General features: G+C 47.1%; 1 protein-coding gene across 1 annotated transcript in view; it reads left to right on the top strand.

Annotated features, from left to right (window-relative positions):
• LOC135915905 (uncharacterized) overlaps positions 1-20,197 on the top strand; it is a 185,504-nt gene that overhangs the window by 68,198 nt on the left and 97,109 nt on the right. Inside the window, exon 9 of the mRNA XM_065449095.1 lies at positions 6,002-6,160. Coding sequence (XP_065305167.1) covers positions 6,002-6,160 — 159 coding nt within the window. The remainder of the gene's footprint in view (positions 1-6,001; positions 6,161-20,197) is intronic.

Below are 20,197 nucleotides of genomic sequence, written 5' to 3'. Positions count from 1 at the left end.
CCGGTCTGCGCACGAAGATACCCAGACGCGTTCCATACCTTTGGTGAGGTCTGATGCTGCCAGGGAACTTCGCCTAAATGCACGCAAAAAGTCGCAAGATCTCTGGAGTTCAGGTGCCTTCAACTGCCGATTATATAAACTGGACCCCACGCTACGGCTACAAGTGCCATCTAGCCTTTCCCGCGGTGAAGCAACCTTGCTGTACCGCTTATGGCTGGGAGTAGCATTCACAAACTCATATTCCTTTCGTTTGGGAATGGCCGAGAGCCCGATGTGCGATTCCTGTGGGTGCGAGGAGACCATCGAGCATCTATTGTGTACCTGCCCCCGCTACGATGTACAACGCCTCTCTCTGCAGGAAACTTTACACCAATTAGACTTACGACCTTTCACGGAGTCAAAGATACTCGGACCGTGGCCACACCCGTCACTGACACGAAAAGCGAATCGTGCATTACTGCAATACTTGAGGTACACCGGTTTAAGAGACCGTTTATAGTGTCCCTGTGCATAGTGTCCCTCCCACACGTACTCTGTGCTTACTCTCTTCCTTTCTTCTTCTTTCTATTCCCCTTTCCCCCACCTCCAGTGTAGGGTAGCAAACCGGATACTTTTCTGGTTGACCTCCCTACCTTTCCTGTCCTTGCTTTCTCTCTCTCTCTCTTCGATGACTGATGCATAAAAGCCGAAGCGCTTGACCTGCTGGTCAAATTTTCGAGGATTGCCGGGTGTGTTCGCCGCTATCGGTGTTCTTTGAGTGTAGCCTGCTTTTGATAGCGCAAGTTCGCCCAATAGAGCGCTAGTTTCGTTAATCACAGTTTTGCTGCCTTCTTCACCATCACTGCTACGTGACAATATCACCAGCAGCACAGCTTGATCCTCGTGATAGCAGCACGAGCTCTACTGGAATAAAGCAGCTCCTTACAAGTGGCGGACGCTGCTTTTCGTTCCCCAAGACCTCCCGTACGTTCTCACTGGAGCTCCGCTCGGGTCGCCGCATAACACTGGCCATGCTCGCTTCATCGAATCCAGGATCGCCCGAGGACACTCCTGCACTGCAGCCTTCGCCTTTCGTCGTGACCGTCAACAGCCACCAGCGCGAACACCATGCCTTCGCTGGTCTACGTGGGGATGACGTAGGGGATTGGCTCCAGAACTACGACCTCGTAAGCGACTTCCACACGTTGGACAGTTGACACAAATTCTCATTTTCCGCGTCCCCTTCTATCTCTTGTAATCAGCGCCTCATACAACTGGATGCCACCGGCAATTCTCTTCATAACCATGAAGTGCGCATTAGTCTCGTTACCTCCTCCGATTACGTTTTTTGGCCATCTAGAGAATAGATTACGTCAACTCCTGCAACATTGTGGATGGCGGTGTACTCATTCTACCCAACTGCCATACCATATCTTGAGGGATTCTGATTAACCCTGGCCTTATTTGCTTCTCTCAGGCGTCCGCATTGCTAACCGCTTTAAATCAAACTCCGGAACCACAACTGTTGCCTCGTGGATCAGCTGTCCCTTGGCTGTTGGCACTCATCCCGCTGCAATTGTAACACTTGCGACAGTGCTAGCTGGGTCAAAATCGCCATCCAGTAGTGCTTCATCCAGCCGATTTTTGGCAACCATGAGCCCTGACCTAACGCCTGACCAGAGTCAAGATCTCATATTGAACAAACACCTTTCCTTGTTCGACGTCAATTTGCCCGTGCTCAGTTGAGAAATTATGGGGTTTTACGTGTCAAAACCACATTGTGGTTATGAGGCACGCCGTAGTGGAGGACTCCGGAAATTTCTACCACCTGGGGTTCTTTAACCTGCACCGAAATCTAAGTACACGGGTGTTTTCGCATTTCGCCCCGATCGAAATGCGGCCGCCGTGGCCGGGATTCGATCCCGCGACCTCGTCCTCAGCAGCCCAACACCATAGCCACTGAGCAACCACGGCGGGTAACGTCCTCAGTTGAGTACCGCCGCTGCTCACCGAATACAGACTGATGGCTCCCGCGGCGCCCATATGGCATTTCTCATACAGAGCGCAAGATCATCGGGGAAAACGTGTTAGACATGCTTAGACAAAATAACATACGCCCTTCGAGTCCCTAGTCCTTCCCAGTTCCAGTGCAGATGAGAGACGGCTCAGTGAACTAGTTTCGCTCCTTGGTGCCAAATAATTTCCTTGCCTTGACCTTAGATCAGGCTACTGGCACATGCCGATATCTGATTCCGACAAAAAATCGGCGTTTGCTACCCCTGATGGGCTCTACGAGTTCAATGTGATGCCTTTTTGACTCTGGACCCTCGAAGGCATCATCGATAATGTTTTGCGTGGTTTGATATAGAAAACCTGTCTGTGTTATGTCGACGACATTATAGTGGTCTCAACCACGTTCTGACAGCATTTGCAAAGTCTTGATTAAGTCCTTGCCTGTCTTAAAAATGTTGGCCTGCAGCTCAACAGGAAGAAATGCAGTTTCGCCAGCAAGGCCACCAAAGTTCTGGGGCACATAATCAATACCGGATCCTGAGACGCTTGCAGCCGCCCTCAAATTTTGCCGTTGTGCGTTCCCGGCTTATGCGAAAAATTGCTCACGCATTTTATTGGACCTTACACGGTCATTCAGCAAACATCACCTGTCAATTACCGCGTCGCGCCCCTTAAGACGCCGTCCGACTGCCATTGTCGTGGGAAAAAGATAGTGCTTGTCTGTCGCTTAAACCTTATACCCGACGCATCTCACAATACTTCCCCACAGCCAGGCGGCCGCTTCCACAGCGAGAGGGAATTAGTGTGCGCACCACACATGCCTTGCTTTAAACTTCTTCATCTTCACATATCATCATCCATTGTACATCTTCTTCTGTATATATAATCAGCAGCACAGCTTCATCCTCGTGGTAGTAGCATGAGCTTGGCTGGAATATGCTGGTTCCTTAAAATATATATAGCAAATTCTAGACGGGCACTATCAGTACAAGTGGGAATGCAGGCAACAGCTCCACCATATTAAAGATGAGCTGAATCAAGAAGCACTACACAGAATAAATGGTAGTCACGTTACAGCTGCGCAAAAGCGCTGTCTACGAAGAACAGCAGCAGAAAAGAGCAAGATAACTGCAGCGGTAAAGCAAAACTCATGCTGGGCACGACATGTGAGGTGACACCAAACCCACATATCAGACTTAAGACTACCAAATGACCCACTACTCACCAGCCGGTTACGGCAAGCGTAATGTGTTAATGGCACGGGAAGGCAAGGGTACCAGGACTTTGACTAATTTCGAATCTTAAGGTACTAATCTTATAGATTACATATGATTGTCGCACTTCCTAGTCACAGTCTTGTGGCCTTTATTTTACTGAGAAGATCAAGAAAGCCTTAGGTATGTTGACAATGCTACATGAGAGAGAGAAGGAGTGTGTGTCTTGAGACTGAAGAAACTGAGACGGAACCTGGCAGGACAGAGCACAATCATAATGGACGTGTCAAAACATCAATTGTCTTTAATTTTTTATCTAAAGCCTCAGGCGGTTCTGGAGGCTGGAAGGAATGTCATGTGCTCACATAGTATGTGGCGTAGTTCGTTGCATGGATGGCAGCCTGAAGGAATTGGTTTTGTAGCTTTACAAGAAGTAACCATACCGCGCAAATTTTTAATTCCACAGTTAGCCGTTATAGGTGGACTATACAAATATTCTTCGGAGGAGTTCGGTTGTCGTAGTGGCCGTTTCTTTGGTTTAAGCAATTGTTTCAGTATCATTATAGTGCCTCTAAGTGCATATTTCTTTCTTTGTGCCTATAGATACCCATTTTCTTTTGTACCTGATGATTCTTTTGGGGGGGCACTCTTGTTTTGAAACACATTTGATTACTTCTTTCCACAGGAACTGCAACGCACAAGGCAACGACCTAGTAAATAAGCCATTGCGTTGTCAAGGTTAGTTGTCATTTTGAGGGCTTCTCACCATCCGCTTGACTCTGGTTAGCAATGCCAGCAAGAAAAAACATACTATAACGAAAAGTCTCCTTTCATGGTAGTAGGCGCAAAAAGTCCACGTTAAACTGCAAGCGCGTCCTTAACGAAGAAAGGTGCCGAAATTTGAGAAAGGTGTATTGTAGCTGGGAAACATTGTTGGCGGTAGATTGCAATACTGCGCGCGTGTTGCGGGGAAGCGTGCAAAACCCGCTGGAAATACTGTTGACCGTAGCCGTATGGTCTCATTTCTCGGCACTTCACAATGGTATGGATTTGTGCAGAAAAATCTGCCAATCGCGGCTTCTCTGAATAATAAATAACATGGCCCCCCTCCCCGGTCCGTCCTTCCCCGCAAAACTATTTTATTATGTTCATGTAGGAATACACAAACTCTTTTCCTGCTAGATATAATAAAAGGTGAAACGCTTTGCGAAAGCAGCCACAGTGATATAAAACAGGTACTTACGGAGAGTTCTCTAAACAGTTTGCTACCGAAAGGGCGAGGTGGGGAGGGTGGTATAGCACGAGGTTATTGCCTCCCATATATGGCAGCTGCTGTCGAAAGTGTTTATGTAAAGTTGCAGTCTAAGAAAAGATACATACCTTCTTCTCCCTCAACGAAATTATGAAGTTTCGTAAAGCAAACACTCAATAATGCCAGAGTAAATAAAATGGTCAGATATGCAGAAATACAAAAGCGTTCCATTCGCCTGAACCGAGAGCTTGTTGAGAGCTTGTTGAAAGCGTGTTTTAACCACGCAGAGTAATTTTGAGTGAGTAGGTACAATCATGGCCCCCAAAACACACACACACAGACACACACACACACGCATATATATATATATATATATATATATATATATATATATATATATATATATATATCATATGAAACGGTTCTTCTATTGTACGATGATTTGTGGGCGTGTACTATTGAACGCTTATTTTCTTACTCAAATATTTTCTTGACTTCAATATATCAGACACGGATTTGAGTTTCTCTTAGCAGCTTCCGTCGCGTATTTAGTCTTTTGTGGACTTGCCGATTTGATGCGTCAATGAAAGCAGAAAAGTTTAAATATTAAATGCAAACAGAACAAATGAAGCAAGCGTGTTGGCTACTGCAGGCGGCTTGAAGAGGGGCCTCTCGTGGGCACAGCGAAGCCATGCGAACGCTTGCCCATTGTGATTGCTGCCTTTGAGACCTCACAAGTGCACGCTGTCAGTTTTCTTGCCACTAGAATGACAAAAACTCAATACAGGTCGTGGATTGCGAACGCGTTTTAGTTCCTGTTAGGGCCCCTGGTGTGCCTAAATTGTTTAGTGCCTAAATATCTGGTCTCTATTAATACCTATGGACGAGCGGATTCTCTCTCGACTCCGACTCAGCTGAACGCCCTAGGAAGGACTCGCATGCTCACAGCAGGTGACTTCACTTCACCAGGCCATGACTACATGCCTCATTGCAAGATGTTCTGTACATCGTGTGCACAGTGTTCGGTAAACGTAAAGGTGAATCAAACTGATACTGACTTGAATGCGCACACTGTGCATTTTCAATGCTCGGCACAAGCAAGGTAATTCTTTCCAAACGAAGAGAGGAAGAACAGTTTCCTTGACCATGGACCTTTGCGTCAGTGAGTTATCGACGACCAAACGAACCACGTTCGCTTCGTCGCTATACACAATTGTGGCGCAGTGTTGCACAATTCTCGTTGCTGTTGTGTGTTGCTGTACACAGTAGCAATGCACATTCGTCGTGCAGCCAACGACTGTGGTCATCCACTAAGATGATTGTACACAACTAAAGCTAATTAAGAATGCTTCACACGTAGTTGTAAGTGTGATCGAGTAAAGGGGTGACGGCGATAGACAAATGGTATCCGTTGTGATTGTCGCACCACATGGTGTTCTTATCGGCACGAGCAGCAGTAGAAAATAAGTAGTATTTTGACTTTACAGCTAATCCTGCGCACAAGTTCTGTTTCATTAAACCTTTATCACTTTTCCTTGCTTAGGTTATGCCCATGAGCGTTCTGGGCACCTTGGAACAGGTAAATCTTGGAGGATTCCAAAAAGAGTTCGCAGCTGCGTACGGCGCTTTTGTGGTGAAATACAAGAAGGGGTCCGCAGACGACGCAGGGGCTTCCATGAGGGCAGAAGTCAACATTGTAAAGGTAAGTGATTGCTGTGTTTCTTGCAAAAAAGTACAATGAAAACCGTAAGTACTAGTGGAGGCTGCCAACGTTTAAGTATACTGTATAGTCGAAGGCAATAGGAAGCTAAGAATATCACGCGCCATCTATTGAGGCAGCAAAGCGTCATCCGCCAAGGACACTAAAGGGACACTAAAGCGAAACAATAAATCAGTTTAGACTAATGAAGCATTGTTTGAGAACCCTGCAGGCATTCATTTAAAAAAAATATTAGATTATTAGATAAGAAAATGAAGGTCTGAGTATCAGTATTTGAATGTCGCGCCGGGACCCCAGTGCCGGTACGTCAGCGTAACGTCAGGGATTCCAAAGACTTTTTTCGCATTTGGGCTGCGTTGGCTGAATAAAGGTTCCCAAAACTTGCCATGTTTAATGTCTGGTTCCTTTAGAACACAATGTAGTCGATCTGTACCGCTATATATAATCAGTAGGTTCTAGAAGATGCCATCAAAATCCAAGATGTAACAGCCCCCAGGTGCAGGAACTTAAGTAGGCGTCGCCACCCGTATTTTGTTGTTGTGCTTTCTCTGGCTTACCAAACGCCTTATCGTTGTAAGAGTGGTGTTTTTGGTCTTGTAGAACGGTAATTTACTGACGTAGAAGAAATCATTTTTCACTTTAGTGTCACATTAAGGTACGGCAAATCGACAGTGCTCGCTTGGCAGCATAGTTGCATACATAGCTGCTGCTTTCATCCTTGTAATATGGTGTCTTCTCATCGCTGTTCGCTTCTATAAGTGAAGAAAGGAGCTCGTGGTGACGCCGGCAGCGGGCTAAGCCATGTTCTATGCGGCGATAAGCGTAGTGAAATGGGCGAATAAAATAAATTCTGTACACTAAACAGCGGCCAACCCAGACGACTCATGTCATTATACTTGCCTGTATACTGCGACATGTATAAGAAACCCCTGCTTCCCCCCCTCCATCTTTCCCAATAAAACTCCACATGTTGTTTTTCGCCGCATCAGCTTCGTTCAAGTTAGCGCTCAAGGGCAATGCTTACATCCGTACGAAAAATTGTTTGAGGACGTCTAGTTCGTTTTTTTAAGCACAAAGAAAATTCTTGTTCTAGTGCTTGTTCTAGTGCTTAGACGGTGTGAGACGCGAATACTCTGTACCGTATCATTAAAGGCACTCACTACGGTGAGGGCGCCCGTCATGACAGCATATCAACTATTTTGTCGGCGCCTAATTGAGGGGTGCCCTTTTTATTCCGACGCATGTTATGTGAGCACACATTTGCTAGCCAGTGGCACCCACTCTCACTGAGGCGCACAGTAACAACGTAACAACGCGCAATTATTCGCAGGTATGCGGCCACTAAAGCGGCATAGACATCAGGTCGCCACCCCCCTACTGGGCTACGTAATTGGTCGCTTCGCTTCCTTTGGCAGAAGGCCTCCGTGTCAGGGCATGGTGGTGAAGCATAGGTCAAACGAGAAAAATAGTGCCGGCAGACTCCACGCCCTGCAGGAATCGATGTTACGCGAAGAAAGGTGCTAACGAAGATAACAAGACGACCATGATAGCACCAAGACGTAGGCGGCTTTTTAATATCACGGCGAAAAAGGATAGGATTTTCGTAGGATAGGCGGCTAATCTCTGCTGCGGTCATGTTAACTTTCCCAGTGCTGTCGCTGAACCGAAGGAATGTGAGAAGGCCAGAATACTCTAAATCGAACATTGGGAATATATCTTAACATTCTAATAATACATGCTCCATCGTTTCCCTAGCTTTACCGCAATAAGCGCATGCTTCTTCCTCCCTGCTGTATCTGGCTTTCTGAGTGAGTGTGCTGAGGCATCATGATCTCGTTTCGAAAAGTAATGAGCTTCCCTTTGAGATATCACAGACTGTTTCCTTCATGATTTCCCTTTTGTTTTCTCTTAAGTAGTTACTCGTATCCACGAATACTTTGTTTAGCGCAAAACAACAGACACAAGAAAGACGACAGGACAAGGCACTACTCGCAACTGACATCCTTTTATTGCATCACTCCTTTATAGACAGCTGAAACTAGAGCTGAAACTAATGTCCTGTCGTCTTTCTTGTGTCTGTTGTTTTTATCTAAGCAAAGTATTCATGGATTCGCACCAACTAGCCCGCCAACGCATTGTGCTAGTTACTCGTAGCAGGTTTCTTTTCCATTTCCGCCACCCATGAGATTATCTCAGCCTCTCTGACTTTCCACGTGACGTCCTCTGTTGCCATGTTGCTCACCTTACCGGTCGCATACTTGCTGGTAAGCTCCCTGGTTCTTGTCCTCAACTGTGAATCACTGTTCTTTTTGTACCAATAGCTGGACACTCTCCCAGCCCATTTACTTTCTTCCATGTTCCTCAGTCGGTCTTCACCAACTTTACTCTGATCTTCGTGCCCTTGCCCTCCTTACCATGTAGTACATCATAAACAGCATGGGAGATAGAAGGCACCCATGTGGAATGCAGATGCGCGGATGCCCTTCCGTGGATGGGCGGAGGCTAGCGCCATCTGGGGGTCCTGCAAGGAGCCGAGCGGTGCAGCCTGCTCTTTGATTGGTAGAATCGCGGCGCGCGCCAAGCTGTGATAAGTAAAGAATTTTCGCTCACAGCGAACACACGATCAACGCACGCACAACGCGAACTACGCCGCATATTGGCATAACGGGGCCTTAAAACTGTCGCTTCAAATATCAGAGGAGAATTAAGCACTTCATATGAGTTGTGAATGCGAAAGCATTATTGTCCATCTGGATGCCGCTGAACGGTCCTTCGAATTATGAACTCTTCGGGGACAAGCGAGCTCGTTGAGACGCTTGGCCGATGGCTTGGTGCGTTTTGATTCAGCCTTACATAGGCGCCGTTTAATAAGCGTAGGCGAGAGATTGCAGGGTCAACGAACGCGTGGGTAACACTTCCGAAAGGGAGGTTGACGTGGCGTCGCGTCGATGCCCTTTCCCCTCACGCATCACTTTGGGCGCTTTCGCGGGAACAGGCGTTCCCTTTCACCCTTCTCTGCTCCGTCCGCTCTCAGGACTTGGTGTCGCAGCCAATGGGAATTTAGCTGGCGTTTTTGGCTTGTCCAAGCGACCAACGCCGGCTTTTTCACTCTTTGGGACACCTGCTGCTTTTGTATCTATAACGCAGCTACATTTTAGGAAAAACTCTGACAACGAAGTTGGAGCAGGCGACCATACAATCACGAGCCTAATGCTTTTCCGCGGAGCCATGAAACGAGGCGGAAGAAATGGCTTGCTTCCCTTGTATTGTGTTGTACACGTCTTAGTTCTTGCGCACAAAACCGTTTCTTAGAGCCATGTACCAACTAGACCGTCAACATACGTTACGAGATAGAAGAGTTCGTTATTACAAAGGTTCTAGAGTGGTCGCTCTTATCCGTCAATATGGTGTTATGGCTATAGTAAAGAGCACCCTCAATATAGTCAGCTGCATCTTTAAAAAAAGCTTATGTCAAAAATGCCCCGCTTGGCTTATGCAGAAAAGTACGGTGAGAGAATCATGAGTGTTGTGCTATGATTAGTACTAGACCGTGACGCTCACTGTTTGGACGGATTCGTGCTTGTAGCCAAGAAAGCTTGCAGGACATTTCCCACAACGTATTGTGGTGTCGAAACTCGAGCTCCTTTTCAGAAACGGAACTCTCAAATGTTATAGAACCAATTAAAAGGAAAAACGAACCCAAGAAATAAATCATGGGACACAAAATCTAAGCTATCCTTGTCGGCACAATGTCAAAGCGACAAGACACTGATCGTGAAAAATAGCATGCGCTAGAATACCTGGAGCCAACGAGGAAAGATACTCGGCGCAAGAGCTTCTGCTTTCTCTCCTCATAGGCAGTCGAGAAGATAACGAACGAGTAATAGGCACAGGGAAAGTTCTGACCCTCATTTTTCGTAGCAGATATTCATGACACCTGAACAATGACGGCGCGCGATAAAAGGGAGCAGCCTATACATCAGGTCTCACCACAAACGCATGCGACGGTGGAAGCCGCGTTGGATATTTAATCGAACAGAACGGGCAGCTGTGAACACGTAACAGCCTTTTAGACTTTCGTTTATTGGTGCTTGATCGAGGCATGTGATCACCACCTCCACTGTCGCGAACGGGAGGATGTCGGTAACTTTTAGAATAAAGATAAAGCACATCGCGTAATCTGCTGCCATCGTTATTTTATTACTATCCGATGGAAAGAGGTGACTCTACGGGCCTCAGCCGTGAACTTCCCTGTCCGCTGTTTTATAAGAGTTTGCGCAAAACATCGTGCTGATATTTCAGAAGGTGATAAAGTGAAAATTCGTATTTACGATGTACGATACTAAATAAATGAATGGGATTCAGGGCAACAGGAATAATAGCCTGCTTCGCGTTAGTGTGTGTGTGTGTGTGTGTGTGTGTGTGTGTGTGTGTGTGTGTGTGTGTGTGTGTGTGTGTGTGTGTGTGTGTGTGTTTGTGTTTGTGTGTGTGTGGGGGGGGGGGGTCACATCATTTATCTAACCATTTAGGAAATCGATTGACGCAGGACAGGGGTAATTGCAGATCGGAGGCAGCGAGGCCTTCGTCCTGCAGTGAACATAAAACAGGATGAAGAAGATAATGATGATGTAGTTAAGAGCGCTTCCTAGCTGAGGCAACTCTGTTTATTCAAATAAATTGAAAAGCGACCTCTGTGCGAATAAAATGCCCGCATGAGCACTTTCATGTTGTGGAGATCGCGTGACATTGATATGGTTCAGCTTTGCATGACTAATTTTTGTACTGACGCCATTAACGAATCGAATCTGCGAAAAGAGTAGATAATCGTTTATGTAGTTCTTGTTAGCGTTTCAACGTACGTTATAACTGAACGAAACAAATAAAATGGAGAATACTTCCGATAGCTGTGTGAAGTGTATTTTATTACCTGTCGGCATTGCAACATTAGACAGGAGACAAAACGTAGAGCAAAACACAGCGTTCGAAGAATATTGCGCGCAATAAAAGGATACTAGTTATAATCGTACATATAATTTAGCTATAATATACAGTATGTACATCAACAAAGCTATAAGCCCGATATATCGCATGCTAAAAAACATTTGCTTTCCCCGCCTTTAGTCTCACACCTTCCTCAACCCCTGTATTCACGGGAAATAATAATAATAATAATAATAATAATAATAATAATAATAATAATAATAATAATAATAATAATAATAATAATAATAACAATAATAATTATTATTATTATTATTATTATTATTATTATTATTATTATTATTATTATTATTATTATTATTATTATTATTATTATTATTATTATTATTATTATTATTATTATTATTATTATTATTATTATTATATTACACGTGCGTGGAGAGAACACAATGTAGATGTACAGATAAAGGGGAGCACAGACTACATTCAATCACAGAACGATGCGTAGCCACCTGTAGCAACAATTTGATTACTCGAGTGAACCAGATAAAGTACGCTCTCCTCAACTTGCGGGGAAACAGATTTGCAACAATGTAATCCGTGCATGAGAGTTTTTCTTTTAAAAAAGCAGCCTTGCGTGACAGCCAACCTACAAATTTTTCAGTCCATAGATCATCCCGTATCACAAAATTCGATTGGCCTGGAGTACTCTTAGATCACTGACAAGAAGCCCCGTAATTGCAGCTAGTCAACATGCTCAAACAACACGTACAGAAAATTTGACTGCCTAACCAACATTCTGCATGGCGCCCTCTATCCATGTCGCGTTTTAGAATGTCTGAATGGTCTGCTGGCCGGGAGAGGGAGAACATGCAGGCACCCTAGCGACAATGGCGCCAAGGCATTCCAGTCGGGTCACTGTCACTAAAGCCAACAAACGCGTGTGACGAGAGACGACGATTGTTCTCGCCTCCGCAACTTGCTCACAAAGCCTGTGCCTCGCGTCGCCTTGGAATTTGTCACGCGTGTGTGCCTACCAGCGCGCTGACCGTTGTCAAAACATCTCAACTGCATGCAAGCGCTTCTGAAGCCAAACTATGTGCGCACAGGAACACGCATGAAAGCTTTCATGCATAAGCGTCCATAAAAAATTACCGAGGTACACACACATAGTAAAACGTGCCCGCTCACACACGCGCACATGCACTCAAGAAACGTGCGCATGCACTCATTCCTGCCACATACGCACCCAAGCACAAATACGCTATATTTAGAGGGATAGCTCTACTACTACAGGCACAAACCCAGAAAATGCCTGGTAGCGTAAATCTGACCTTCAAGCTCAGCCAAGATCAACCGGGAACTTAGTCTTTCACTCCCTGCAGGTGCTGCGTAGGCCGCGTGCCATGGGTGCCCATATCTTCAAAGCGATCTGCGATGTGGTCAAAGTCCGTGGTCGTCAGGTCCTCGCCTTAAAGAATATGCGATGTCTACAAAGTGCGCCGAGTGCTGGTAGCGTCGTTTACGCTGTGCCTTCGTCCCTTAGATGCTGCTGCCGCGCCGAGCAGCGTGCATGTGTTGGCTTGGGGTGACGTTGAAATGAACTTTATTTGGTCCTGAAGAGCCTCGACCAGACACTCCTCGAAGGGAGTCTACCGCGGTTGCTGGCCGAGCCCATGCCGGTATTGGAAGATCTTGGCCCTCCGCCCGTTTGCAGGCCTCCTGGACTGCCGATTGCTGGACTGAGAGTTGACCGCTTTTAAGAGACCTCTCCCAGTCGTGCTCCGTGTTCAACTTGGCGCTACGTAACGCCGGGCACAGCTAGAGCATGTGAGCGAGTGTGCACTTATCAACCCTGTAGCTAGGGCATCCTGGATCAATGCCTTCAGCAAAGTGACTAAACGTGTTACGAGAAGGGAATGAACCTGCCTGCAGCATCTTGAGAGACGACGACTACGGTCTAGTGAGCTTGGAAGGCGGAAGGAAGTAGCTCCGCCTCGACAGTTAATAGTGAGACGTAACTTCGTGAATGGTGCTAAGTGGATACCTGTAGCTATCAGCAAACCCGCATGCAGACCCGCCTGAACCGCCATGGCACGTGACTTCTCGCGCACGGTTATGGGCAAGTTCGTTAATGTTGGGAACTGACGGATGAACTCCTAAGCTCATGTGGGCCGTGAGCCAGGTAATTGTGTGAAAGCCCACCATACTCCGCAACTGAGGATAGTGGCGTCCTCTCTGTAACCACCCCCGAGGTGAGGGCCCCGAAGGCAGCCCTGGAGTCATTGAATATCTCTGCACGTAAAGGGTCGTTTCTCACTATAGCTAGCGCTACCTGCTCTGTCACGAAGGCACACACGTTGCCAACGGATACGGAGTTGACTACGCGTCTGTAATGATCAGCAGCCGCGGCCGCAAAGCTGTCGGAGTAGTCATACTGCGCCGCCTCAATGAAGCCTCTTGTCCAGGGGATTAAATGCAAAGTTGTGCAGAAACCTCGCCCGTGCCTTTCACCGGCCAACATTGTACTGCAGGTGGACGGTACGGTGGAAGGGTCCGACCTCGTAGGTACCCTTCATTCTCTTTGTTAACAAGACCTTTTGTTACGCGCTGCCCGTATGATGGCAGCTCATCGACTCTAGGAGACGCTGACGAGCCTTGGTGGAAGGGAGCCGCTCGACCTAATGTGATTTCTGTGCCTCAATCACCTCCGATAGGGTGTTGTGCATGCCCAGGCTCATGAGCTTGTCCATGCCGGGGCTCACGGGGAGTACCAGTATCCTGTTGATACTTTTCCGCATTAAGGTGTCTAGTTGGTCCTCGTCGCGTTCAGACCAATGTAGTGCCGATGCGACGTAATTAATAGGGCTCACGAGGAACGCGTAGTAGAGCCAAAGAAGGTTGCTCTCCCTCAACCCTCCGCTGCGGTTTTATACCCTTCTAATTAGGGTAAGCATGTTCTCCGTTTTGGAGGTGATGCGGACCAAAACCTGTGAGTTCCTGCCTCATGACTCAAGAAGCAAGCAAAGCGCCCTAATTCAGTTGACTCTGGGAACCGACAGCGCGTCCCTTTTGGCTAGCCTAATGTGTACCTGATCAAGCGCCGTGGCGGGCCTGCTCTCTGGCCGAACCGGTCTGTAGAGAAGAAACTCCGATTTGTAGGGGAGAGTCGAAGCTCTCTACCCCCCATAAAACTTTCGGTGATAGACAGTGCCGACTGGAGGGCTTCCTCCACCTCTGCACCCGAACCACCCCTGCACTAGACAGTAATGCCGACCGCGTATAGTGTTGGCTATGTTGTCATGTGGTGGAATGGTAGATGCCGTAGTTGCTGACAGCGCAGAGCAACGCCTGTGTTTTTTACCAATACAATGAAAACCGTGCTATCGTTCGAAAAGCTTGGCTTAACCGCGTTCGACCACGGAAAGTTTTTACAATTCGTATATATAGTGTTTTTTGGTGGTATTCTGAACTTCAATCGAGTTGCTAAAGAGCATGTAACGAGATAGCCGAAACGTTTGGCGCAGCATCGTCTGCCATTCTCGCAAAATATTTTTGTCCTTTTCATCAGGCGCAAGCAAAGGGCGCGCGGCGAGCCTTTCCTCCTCTCTGGCTTGTGCGATCGCGTGGCGCTGCTTTAAAATAATACTGTCGCATGCTCCAGAAGATGTGGAGATGTTTAGCTCGTACTTTGTTAAACTTAGCCAATGTCCGTTCATACAAGGTCATCAGAAAAGCCTTCTGATGAATCGGTAACAAAAGTACGCGGAAATATCTCTTGGGGCCAGAAAGATGTGAGGCGCATTATAAAGCGCGGTGTGTGTATGTGTTCTGAACTGTTTTGGATATATCGGTTTTTATTTCAAAGAAGAGAACCTGCGGCTCTGTATTTCCATCATGTAATATAAGTCTGATCGCTATCTGATCGTTTGGCGTAGGGACTACAACATAAGAGCGCATGCTCATGAACGGCCAACATAAGGCAACTGCGAAACGTCGAAGCGGCAGGCACTATCAAATATTTGTGATATGCAACCATTTTTCTCACTCGTTTCAAGTCTAGTAGACTTGAAATCACTATTGCCTACGCTATACTCCTGCAGGAAGCCGATCCCGCTGCTCAACACAGAGATCACTTTGGTTGGTGAACCAAAATGATACATATATGAGCTATGTGCTTCGGCATTACCTATTTGCTCTGTACAGCCACAATATCTGAGAGGGATTGCATACAAAGAGCACGATGGCTATTTTCGAAGTCGAAATTTCCGTAATACGGATGAGTGTGTCGTGGACAAAGGAACGAGCACAAGCGAAAAAAAATGCTATGATCATCCGGTGATTATCCGGTGATCAAAGAAGAAAAATGGGCCTGACGCTGCTATACCATCTCGCATATACACGCCACACAACGTTTACACTTTTCTCAACGTTGATGCCGCATGCTTGCACCATGGGCTATAAGAACAACGATATCTGTTGTCCAGCATCGGCTACTTATCAATCGCGCCAGTCGCTGATAAATCAAGGCATTTTTTAGGCACCTGAGGCCCCCTGGGCAAGTCTATTCCGCGATAAGGCAGCCTCGCCGCCTACAGGTTATCTGGCTGAGCTATCTCGGTTGCTCAGTGGCCATTGTGAGAAGTTCGAATCTTCGTTGCAAATTAAAATATGGGGATGGTATGCTCGAATTTCACCTCATCCAGTGGACTACATCTCCAGGCTTTGAGCGGCTCCTGACATTGAGAACAGATGCCGAGAGCCATTGGGGTTATGCTAATCCAGGTACAACCAAATTAGGAAGCTTCACTCAGCTTCAACAAGCACATTCGCTCACCATGACGTGAATTGGCATCCATGGTGCAGTATTCGACAACTACCTCCCTCATGACGCCCACATTTAAGCCATGGCCCTCAGTACCCATTAGCTGCGGAGCACCGGACCAAGGTGGTCGTCAGACTGTAAGGCAGCAAATGTTGCTAAGAATCTGCCACGGCCGCTCGATGCAAAGCAAGGTGCGGCCAGATACGTCGCGCCGCGGAGAATAGGCGGGCGCGTCTCGGCCGAGTTTACAGTTGCGACCGCTTTTCTTGGTGAGGGCGCCACTACTCGGGGAGGCTTTCGCGACTTCGCGCCGGGGCTAAGCGGGCGTTGGTTCTCGCGTCAGAACGTGTTTGCCTCGTGTTCTATGCACTAATCTCGTGCTTTTTCGCGTGCGTGTGTGTGAGCAAGTTGGTTCGCGTCAGAATGTGTTTGCGTCGTGCGATATGCATTAATCTCGTGCTTTTTCGCGTGCTTGCTGTGCTTTGTTAAGGCTCTTCGGTGTGCGTGTGTGCCGTAGCCAGCCTCGTTCATGTGGCACGATGCCACGCAACTGTTGTGTGCCACTCTGCGACACAAATGCCAAAAAGGACCGGACTGTGAAATATCACGAGTTCCCCTGCCACTTGGAGTGTTGAGAAGTGTTGCTAAAAATATCTCTCGCCAAGGACTGTCGGGAAAAGGAAGCAAGTGGGAACAGAGCGATAGGTCTCTGGTATGTTCCCTGCACTTTAGAGAATGTGACTATAAAACGAACACGAAACTTAGGCTCCTGCTTCCGAATGCGGTACCGACCGTGTTTTGCAAATATCCACAGTACCTGCAAAAAGAGAATGTGCAGCCCAAGAAACGCCATCGAAGAAACTTTACAGATCACACAGTAGTTGAGGCAGGCGATAATTGCGGCAGCTCAGGAGAAAGCCCCAACATCGAAAGTGCCTTGCAGTTTCTCAGCGACTAGGTGGAAGCTCTAGTTCCAGAGACTGCCTTAGAATCATGCTCTGAACATAGTTTTTCTGTTGACCAGGCCTGCCAAACTATATTAGAGATTGTGGACGTCCTAGAACAGTCAAAGCAAGCAGTCAAGAGATTGAAAAAGAAAAGTTGCCCGTCAAGGAGAAGAGTTCAAAAAAATTGCAGTTCCAATGGGACGAAATGAAAAAGGGCCTCTTAGTTTATGAAAACAACAACGAAATTCAGTCCTTTGTTCATGTATTACAAAGAGCAGAGAAAGGAGGCAGAGCTGGTGTTTTTATCAGCAACCAAGTGGCCACTTCAGGGGGAAGAAAACCTGCCTACAATGAAAGAATCCTGCGGGAATGTGTTTTATGGAAAGCGTGCTCAAATAAAGGTTATAAGCATGTTCGAAGCAGATGCCTATTGAAGCTTCGTTAAAAGGGACGCACTCCTTAGATAACCTCTAGCATCACTCAATATGCTTAGTTTTCTTGAGAAACAATCTACTGATGGGTATTTGCAATGATAAGCGTTTTTATTTCATCTAAGTTAGGTTGAATTACTTGCGAAAGTGGTACAAGTTCTCCCTATGTAAAGTCTTTAATTTGCGTACGTGTTCACGAGAAGTGAATAAAAGTACTGATAGATAGCTTCAAGCAGAACCTCTCGATGGAAGTGCACCACCCGGTCGTGCATCGTACGGGCAACCGTCACGGATAGTGTTCAGGCGTATTCTAGAACAGATTTCTACCCCTGTGACAATCTATTGGCGTTTGTGGCGTAATCAGCACTTCCAATGACGACTTAAAATATTTTGTCGGCAATTTCCAAATATAAAACGCATTATTTACGCCTTGACTGGAGTGGAGATCGCGCGTACTGACGCAACTGTGAAGGCGCTCTCTATCAGCAGCCATCTCCGAGCGGTGGCGCCGCAGCGGGCGCATGGAGAACTAGGCCCGAGACGCCGTTCAGGTGCGACGCAGCGGGCCGCACCTTGTGCTTTTGGATCGAGCGGCCGTGAATCTGCGGACCCTACAGGCCGCCAATGGAAACTAACCATGTTAACGTTTAACACCCGAACTCTGTCGAGCTAGTCTAGCTAAGCAGAATTTTTGAGAAATTATCAGGCATTGTTTGGGACACCATCGACCTTAGTGACAATAAAAGAACTGGCCAGGTTTATACACTGTTGCCTAACGGCCATGTACTATGCTATAGAGGTATCCCAGAGAAGACGCAATACAGGGTGGGATTCCTAATTCACAGGGACATAGCGTACAACGTTGACGAATTCTACAGCATCATCGAGGTAATGCGTGAAAGGCAAGTGATGACCCTCATCGCGAGGCAGTGAGGGTCAACACTTGCCTTCCCTGTATGACTCCGATCGTGGCTCTTTAAGAGAATGTACAGCTGAGCACACTAGATGAGCTGGTGCTGTAGCGACGTGATGCTCGCAGGTTTAATGCCAGCCTTTCACACGCAACGTGTTCTCAGGGCTTACGCTTTCTCGTACTCCATTCTACAACCACCATCACCAGTTCTTCATCCCTGGAGATTTGTACAGCTGAGCAATAACAAGCCAACTGATATACATCGCCCGACATCAACTCACGCGGTGGTGTCGCTTCGTGGCCGAATAAATAGCTCAAGACGCCCACCTGCCGCTTGGCTCTACTGCGCTTAACGTTGATGCAAACATTCAGGACTCTGCAATGACCACTGCACATTATTGTCCTTGCGCGCCTGCCCTTGATAAGACGTCCGAGTTTCAAGTCCAAGAGCCGCCCTCCCCCTTTTGCGCTGAGCTCCTTGCTGTTCGAGAAGCGTTGTGCTCTGTGACCGCCTTTCCCATAGTCCCCACGGCCCGCATCGTCATCCACCCTGATGCCCTCCAGGTGACGCGGCTTCTGCGACGCGTCAGTCGCAGCCCTGAAATATGTCAACAGATCCATCTTCTGGAAGCGCGCATCCCACAGCCAATATATGTCGAGTGGATCCCATGCCACCTTCTAAGCTCCCAAAGCCGCGCGAATTCTGCGACGCGTATAGCGACCTCTCCATTGTCACTGCCTCAGCTCTTTCACATAGGTGATGCCAGCTTCCTTTTAACAAGAAACGAGCACCTCCGGCGCCGCAAACGTGATCTCATACCTGCGTGTGCGGTAAACCTCCCCTGCGGTCTTAACCATTCAGAGGAGGTTGCGCATCGGAGGATCCGGGTCGGGGTTGCCCTCACTCCTGCATGACTCGAAAGTGGCAGCACTTTCGCTAGATATATCCTCCTCCTGCGTGTCCAGTCTGCAAGTCAGGAAATGCTGAAGCCGACATCCACCACCTGCTGTGGGTTTGCCGTGCATTGAAACTGACGAGGCTCCAGCACCTCGCAGCAGCTGGACTTTCGCCGCATAATCCGAGCGATTACACTGCGTGGACGATGGGACCACATTATTGATCCCTCTTGGAATTCATTGGATCCGCAAATCTTCTTTTCATTCATTTAATCATCCTTATTCACCCCCATCCCATACCCCTGATTGCCTTGAGGCATTTACGCTCGCTTTAAAAAAATTCTGCAGCATTAATTAGTGGGTAGCAGAGTCGTAATCAAGCTTAATAAGATGTATAGAATAAAGGTAGTACAAGCCTACGCTCCAGTGTCCACTCATTATGATGATGAAGTAGATCAGTTTTATGAAGATGTTGAATTAGCGATGGAAAAAGTTCAAACTCAGTGTACCATAGTAATGGGCGACTTCAAAGCTTGAAATCAAGCTTGAACAAGAAATTGGCAACTACCGCGTGGATTCCAAGAACGCTAGAGAACAGATGCAGGTAGAATTTCCGGAAAGGAATAACCTGCGAATAATATACGCATTCTTCAAGAAGGTAAGCCACAGAAAGTGGACCTGAAAAAGTGCTAATGGCGAAACAAGAAATTAAATATATTTCACACTCTCTGCCGATTCCAGCATAGTGATGGATGTTGAAGCGTTAGTTAAAGTGCAGTGAACATCACGTCAGTTTGAAGAAAGAAAGACTAAAATTGGTCAGAAAGAAACAGGCCAATTACACGCACTAAGGTCAAAAGCAGACCAAATCAGGCTACTACTTGAAACAAATAGGCAGCCTTAGAACAGAGAGATGAACATTACATAGTGGTACTGAATGAAACCTTAACAAGAGTGGCTTCAAAGGCAGCAATTCAAGCGGAGGGCAAGGCACCAAGGCAACCCGTAGCCAAGCTGCCCAGAGTAACAAAGAACCTAATAAACAAATGACAAAGAATGTCAGTG

Source organism: Dermacentor albipictus, chromosome 2 (genome assembly GCF_038994185.2).
Source record: "Dermacentor albipictus isolate Rhodes 1998 colony chromosome 2, USDA_Dalb.pri_finalv2, whole genome shotgun sequence".
Lineage (NCBI taxonomy): Eukaryota > Metazoa > Arthropoda > Arachnida > Ixodida > Ixodidae > Dermacentor > Dermacentor albipictus.
The sequence above is the reverse complement of the archived record's forward strand: the minus strand, read 5'-3'. Positions and strand labels throughout refer to the sequence as shown.